The sequence below is a fragment of the Saccoglossus kowalevskii genome, chromosome 22 (assembly GCF_978046115.1).
Source record: "Saccoglossus kowalevskii chromosome 22, keSacKowa6.1, whole genome shotgun sequence".
Lineage (NCBI taxonomy): Eukaryota > Metazoa > Hemichordata > Enteropneusta > Harrimaniidae > Saccoglossus > Saccoglossus kowalevskii.
In genome coordinates this window covers 15,688,368-15,695,757 of record NC_140662.1, presented here as the reverse complement: position 1 = coordinate 15,695,757, position 7,390 = coordinate 15,688,368, and the positions used below count along the sequence as shown (strand labels likewise).

The window sequence follows — 7,390 nt, the reverse complement described above, 5'->3', positions numbered from 1 at the left end:
ACTTTCACTATTGTTTTTAGTAGAAAAATTACGTCAGTTGTTCTTCTCTGTTTTCTAAATCCAAATTGTAGTTCATTTAATAATGTATTGCTTTCTAAATAGGATGTCAGTCTGTTATTCATAATACTAGTAAATTAATGCAGCTGTTGCCAATGCTGTGGCCATGATACATTTTCCAGTTATTAATTGCTACGTTTACGTTATGGGATCTCGGCACGTGCCGACTCGGTGCCGACCGTTCACACCCCCGGGGAGGGGTACTTGCAAAAAATACTGACAGGGGTGTGTAGCTGGTTGTTTGAAACCCCTTATCAGACAAAAATAAATTCAAATTGCCTACCCCTTTCTAGACAAACAGTGGATATTTGACACCCCTTTCCGGACAGAAAGCATAAATAGTACCAAGGGAAAAGCAGGTTGACTCGCGGGAATGGAATTTGACGATCGAAATTACAGACAGAAAACATTAGCTTCATTCTCCTGATTGTTGGATCACTCAAGCAATAGAGACAGTCTTTGGAAAATATGGACCCCTTTTACGAAAAAAATAATTAAAAAAAGGATACTCCTTTTCAGACAGACAGGGTAAAATAACACACCCCTTTTCAGACAGAAGTGGGATTCCGTTTGCTCACAAATGCAGTTATTTGTGATATTTTTTAGTAATTTCGAGTCAAAAATGTTTTTCTTTGGACTTCTCAGTGAAATAAACATGTAAATCTGTTGTGTTTCAAACTATGTGCTTAGGTGCGACTTTATTTCCCTTATTCCGAATTTTTCTTTTCGTGACAATTACTACTGTGTATTTGAACGTTTATTGTTAGTTATTAAAAAAATACAATTTCTCAAAGAACGTGATTTGACTAACAATGCGAGAATTTCGCTTTTTTTCCCAAACTGTAATTAATATTCCTAGATTGTATTAAATGCAGTGATCCATATGAACAAGTGTGTGATCCGTTGGTTTAACAGCAAATCATGATATAAAGACTGTACTGAACCTAGCCTGATAGTCGTGGTGTTCAATCACCAAATCGAATGTTATGTACACTCAAACCCACTTTACTTCACGAGCCTTTTCTAAAAAGGATTTCGGGATTCTGTCCGATGAGATTTCGTATGAACAAAATCCAAAGCGAGACCGGGTTTACAAGTGAACGGTTTTCTACACATCGTACAAAGTTGGAATACAACTTCAACATGCAATGTTTCTTGGGTATGTTTTATTCGAATTGATTGTTTTTCATTCAAGGGCGATGATCATGGAGAAGCGTTCGATATGAGACTCACAGCGACGTATACAACGCGTGTAAAACACATTGTTTACATAAAGTTCGGGCTGTACGAGACTGTATGCAAATCCGACCACTGCCTGTTAACATGATCCGTTGCTTACATTGGGCGCCCTCATGCGACGACTCCTGGGGAACATCCTCTATGACGTGAATGAGAATTCACGTCGCATCAGAAGAGTGATCACATGCAAATTAGGACAGTCTTTTTCGTCGTATAGCCCCTTCCCATCATGATTTGATCGCACCTTCATGAGGCAAGACAACATGAAAAAATGTCTTGTTATTATTAGTATTTTCCTCATATCATCAAGAAGAAACTATCAGTGGCGGATCCAGGAGGGGGTGGGAGTGGAGGGGGCCATGGCCCCCTCCAAACGCATCTGGATTACGCATAACATCGTCTGAATCGCACGGTCCCGTGTATTCGACCTATAGGCCTGGACCCCCCCCCCCCCCCCCCAATACATTTTGCAGGATCCGGCCCTGGAAACTATTGTGTTTAATGAATTAAAAATATATACCAGCATATAGTTAAGCCACTGACATTTCATATGAAAATCAGTTTATAAAATCCCTTCCATGCAAGTCTGTTTTACAAAGCAACAATTTTTCATTCAGTAGAAATTGATTTTTATTGAAAGACTGGACGTCTAAACCAAGCAGCATGTTCAAATTCAATATTACAGTAGCAACTATCATCTACTGTAATACTTGAAAGGTGTTAGAATGTGTATGATGTGTCATTATTACCTCCATCAAAAAGGTTATGTCTGGGTAGTTTGAAAAAGTTGAAGAACAATTTACATGACAATAGGATACTCTAAGACAAGGACTAATCAACCATGTTTTGTGTGAGAACTGGATCTGCTTGCCATGGAAGAGGAACTTTTGGAAGGATTTTTCACCATTGCCAGAAAATGTAAAAAGACCAAATCGATTAGATAGGGGGTAGTGGTGGTGGATGTGGTTGCCATGAAGACAGAATTTCGGAAAGGGTTCTTCACCATGGTCAGATAGAATCACTGTAAGGATAGCTACTTTATAGCTGAGGCAGAGATTTGCACTCACGACAGCCTTCTAAGTTTAAATGGTATAACTAAATACTACTTTGCATTATACTCCACTCATTAATACATACAAACTATAAGACAACTCTAAAGTATTTTCATAAGGTTCATTTTATGGAAAGTTTCACATGACAACCAGAACACAATGCCACTTTTCTATGTACATATACTACTTCCAAACCCGTACCCGAATAGAGTAGGGTGTCATTTTTGTAATGGTATAAATATACAGATATGTAACGTGTACATGGCATGTTAGAAGAAAGACTCAATATCTTGATATAAAACACACAAAATATATTCAATATATACATACAACACTGTAACAAATTCCTGTTTTTGAGCAATTCATAAAAACATCAATATTGCCAAATAATTTGATTCGCAGTTTCCTTTTTTCGAGAGACCATTCAGAATGTGGTACGATAAATTGACGTAATTAATGAAGACGAAATTTCGTGATAGTCACTGGGACTAATTGTTTTAATGATTCCAATGAAATGTTCACTGCTACAAAAAGTTTTGTGTTGTCCCTGACTCATGAAATTCACGACAATTTGTCTAACACGATTATAGTATTACAGTAGACCATAATTTGCTCTATTAAAAGCATATGTTCCAACATGAATGCTATTATATAGTTAAGAAAAGAAGGTTGTTAAGTTGGAGCAATTATTCCTAACATTTATGTAATACCTCTCGTCGCTATTGATATTGTGTTTCTAATAGAGCAAATAGGATACACTTAAACAGCCAGTTATCATGCAATGTGCGCAATTAATTTTGTGTATGCATCGCATGTATGGATTTATATTGAACATGATGTGACTCAGTGGCGGTAGTGCTTTAGTACATCAGCTGCTGATGCTGGTTTTTCCCATTCATTCAGACTATCAGTACGGGCTTTCAGATATTGATTTGTTAAAGTAAACACTGAGTCAGTGTAATTCCCCGTCCTTGTATTGCATATTACTTGTATCCCATCACAAATCTTGTAAATGCGTAACGTGATCCTTTACGGGTAGGTGCGCGTTACATAGAAATATTACTATTATGAGTTCAAAAGTTCAAAGTAAGGTAACCAAACTATTTTTTTTTGAAGCATGAACTTTTGTTGAATATATTTAAACCAATTTTCACTTCATAATAGATACCAGACATTGTCTGCTGATGTCATTTTCCAATCATTTCTTCTATCAGTGGATGCTTTCAGTAGAAAATGACGAAATCATTATTTCCATGGAAACAAATTCAGTTTTTCATTTATTTGATGGAACCCGCAGAATTTTGCTCAGCATTACTATATCAAGATCTTGTTATGCTTTTAATTTTTGCATTCATGCTTAACTACTTTCGCTCATGAGGTAAAAAATGCAATCCAGTGAATTTCTTATATTTTGCAAGTAATTTGTCACAGTTAAAATAATGCACATATCGCTTTTCAGCAAAAATAATTTCAATTAACCCTTTTAAGATAGAACCCCGAAATACAGTACAGTCTATTTTTTATCATTAGGTCCAGTGTTCCCATGTCCATTTTGAACAGTGAACAAAATGACATTAGGGAATAGAATACAATTGAGAAGCACAATTATGTGTCACAGCCTACTCCCCTTTAACGAGATGTGTGTGAATAAGGCAGGTATTAAAGAAACTTTGTTCAGCAAAAGATGAATCAATCTACAGAATAAATCAAAACATAGCATATTTTTATACTAATATAAAATGCAACCTCTTGTTGTAAAAAAATATTACTATACATGAAAACAAGTTGGGTATCTATTTGAATAACAATTATTAAACTTTTTGGCAGCAATAAGAATTGCTAATGCACGTACATAGAGGGTGCCATATATTTACTGAATAGAAAATTTTAATGGGAAATTCAATAAATTTGGCTGAGACCACAGATGATATATCAGTATTCAACAGAATGTATAAAAGAATGTCTATAGAGGGTGTAAACTTGGGAAGCAGGAATGCCCAATAAAAATGTTAAGGAATAAATATTGTATCCTATAGAAGCTGCTACATGATCAATGTTGGAAAATGATAAAGTAATTGAGTAGAAAGCAAAGTGGATGAAAGAGATGGTAATCAGTGGAAACAGTGACTAAGACTTATAGAGGGCGCTATACAGTCATTCAGCAACATGGTTACGAGGTAAGTGATATGGACAACAGTGATGGTAATCAGTGGAAACTGTACCTAAGACTTATAGAGGGCACTATACAGTCATTCAGCAAAATGGTTACTAGGTAAGGGATATGAACAACAGATATGGTAATCAGGGTACATTATACCTAGGGCTTATAGAGGGCGCTATACAGTCATTCAGTAGCATACTTGAAAATAACAGAAAATAATCCAAGGTGATGGAAATCTGAGGATGTCACAATTAAGACTTAGAGGGCGCTATGCAACTGCCGACATGCTGCTCCAGCAGTCTAAAGATATACATTACTAATCATAAAAAGACTCTAATTCTTTGTCACCATTTTTCAATATCATATCTGCATTCATATCATCAAGGTTTGGTGTGTCGCTACTCATACTTGGTAATGTGGATTTCTTACTCAGAGATGTTAAACCTGTTATGAATAAAACAAGAGAAGGAGTTATCATAGTGAGTCGGTGAGTGTGTCACAGACCAAAAATGATGTGACTTATGCAACTGGGTTCATCCTGGGTCTGATATGGTATGTATCCTGCATAAACCAGACACTCTTTTCTCCAGAGAGTTGTTTAAAAAAAGGCTGCTGTAAAATAACCATCTCTATAAAACTGAAACTAATTTCTCAGTTTTACTGCATTCAAATAAATCCTAAAATTATTAAAATTCTGAAAACGAAACAGCTGATCACTTGAAATATACAAAAAAGTTATGCACCAAAAATTCAAAGGCACTAAGCCAACAACTCTAGGCCAGGGTATTAGCAAGGAATTTGAAAGTGTCTATCAACAATATCCTAGAGAATAGTTTTGGACACTATATTTGGCAAAATTGTCAAAGAAAAAAAATAATAGTTGACAAGCTAATAGATAGCTGGCTGTTCTAGGCCGTCTGTATCTGTTGCTAAACAGACACTAAGATGGGTTTAATTAACAGCAACTTCCAGCAATGGCTTAATTTTTTCATCACCAGTTCCCTCTTTTCACCACAAAATAGTGCTGTTTATAGTACGCACTTCCCTTCAGAAGATTGGGACAAAAATAGCCAGATTTTGTTTGTTGGCTCAAAAATTGGGGTTAATTACTAGAAATATTTAAGAATATAAGAAAAATTTGGGTGAGAAAGTCTAGTGGTTGAAAAGGTTAACAAATCTATGAATGGTGCAAATTGCAATGATTTTGCATTTTATTCATCAAAACATCAGCACATGGCTGGGAGTAACAAATTTTATTCTTGTAGTCACAAAAAAAAAGAAACCCTAGCATACTCACCAGAGCCAAGATTAGTACTTATTGGTGGCAATGAAGTCTGAGAACTCAATGGAGGTAATTCACCCAATGGTCTTTTTTTCTCACTGGCTGCGGGCAAATTCGGTGAATCATTTATGCTCTTATTAGGCTTTGGCTCTTCAATGGTCTGTAACCTTGGCGACATTATACCCCTTGTTGGATCTTCACTTGGTATCTGTGGTGATGGTTGCTTGGATACCGGTCGCACTGCTGGAATGTAATTCTTGGGTTTTTCCTCAGGTTCTAAATAAGAAGTGAAAACATTTGAACAATAATTTAATTAATAGACAGTATACCGGTTCTGTAAATGTTGAATTTAAAGTAGTTACTGGTAGTAGACATTCAACCTAAGAAATAGGAACGATCATACTGTTAAATGTTATCAACTTTTCACGTTTTTACCCAAATTCCATTTGCTGAGATGTTTGAGTAGTGTTCTAACGATCATAGACTCACAAGCATTTGCTTCTGCTCTGAACTTCTGTCTTGGAAGCTTTCCTACTTACTCTTTCACACCCACTAACAGCTTGGAGGTTTTCTAAGTCATCACAATCATGAAAAGCTTTCCTACACACTCTTCCACACACACACCAACAACTTGAGGAGGATTTCTAACTCATCAGAATACTAAAACCCAGCACCAAATTGAGAGGCCTATCTAACCATCAACCAGATAGTTGTCCTTCCTACTCACCATCAGGGAGTCCTTCAATCAACAGCTTTCCTCCTTTACTCAGTCTATCGCATAACAGTGTAATATGCTTCTTAATTTTCATAGTCTCTTTTGGTAGTTGTAACGGAGAGGGGTTGATAGTCTGATCCTTGGCTGTCTTGGCCAAACAGGTTCTCAGCAAGTGTGTTATAGCAGCATCTGTGGATTCCTCCCATCCCTGTAGGAAAGTCGAACATTCCAGAATACTGTTATTCAATTTTCCTCATCAGATTATGTGAGCAACTTGCTGGCTGTATTTTTATCATCACCTCGGTAATGTAAGACTATTCAGTTCACTAAAATGAGATAATGACTATACCTGTTCTTCATCAACAGTCACGTCTTCAGACAACGCCGATGTCAGTATCTTAGCCTCTTTCCTATTTAAGCTATATGTCAATTTAATCAACTCTGTAATGATTTTAGTAGTGGCACTCAAACTGATGCTGCATGTGACTAACTTTTGACGGTTCTCTTCTATTGCATCAGACAATGCTAAAATCTACAGATCAAAAAACATTACTTAAGTTGTTAATACCGGTAGTTAGTCATTTTTAATTTCGTAAAAATCATTTGAAATAATATGAATTTTATACTTATTGATATATAGAATACACATTAACCATTTCACCACCAGAATTTCTCACCCACATTTTTCTCCACTTTTTTCTTATATTCTTCAATATTTCTGGAAATGGATTGAATCTTACCAGTAATTTTGAAGCCAACAAACAAAATTTGAGTGAATTTTAATTTTTTCTCAAAAAATCTGATAATTTTTGTCCCAATCTGCTGAAGTAAAGGGCAGACTATAAATGATACTATTTTGTGAAAATGTGCTGAAAAGAGGGAAC

The 7,390-nt window shown here is 35.9% G+C and overlaps 1 protein-coding gene across 2 annotated transcripts in view; it reads right to left on the bottom strand.

The window, feature by feature from the left end:
• Positions 1 to 2,455: 2,455 nt before the first annotated feature.
• The window catches only part of LOC100375000 (protein PTHB1-like), a 32,613-nt gene continuing 27,678 nt past the window's right edge, over positions 2,456 to 7,390 (bottom strand). For both annotated transcript variants that reach the window (XM_085496034.1, XM_085496035.1), the window contains 4 exons: positions 6,856 to 7,038; positions 6,519 to 6,714; positions 5,807 to 6,067; positions 2,456 to 4,953 (listed from right to left, as the gene is read on the bottom strand). In XM_085496034.1, coding sequence (XP_085352160.1) covers positions 4,826 to 4,953; positions 5,807 to 6,067; positions 6,519 to 6,714; positions 6,856 to 7,038 — 768 coding nt within the window. In that variant the 3' untranslated portion in view covers positions 2,456 to 4,825. The remainder of the gene's footprint in view (positions 4,954 to 5,806; positions 6,068 to 6,518; positions 6,715 to 6,855; positions 7,039 to 7,390) is intronic.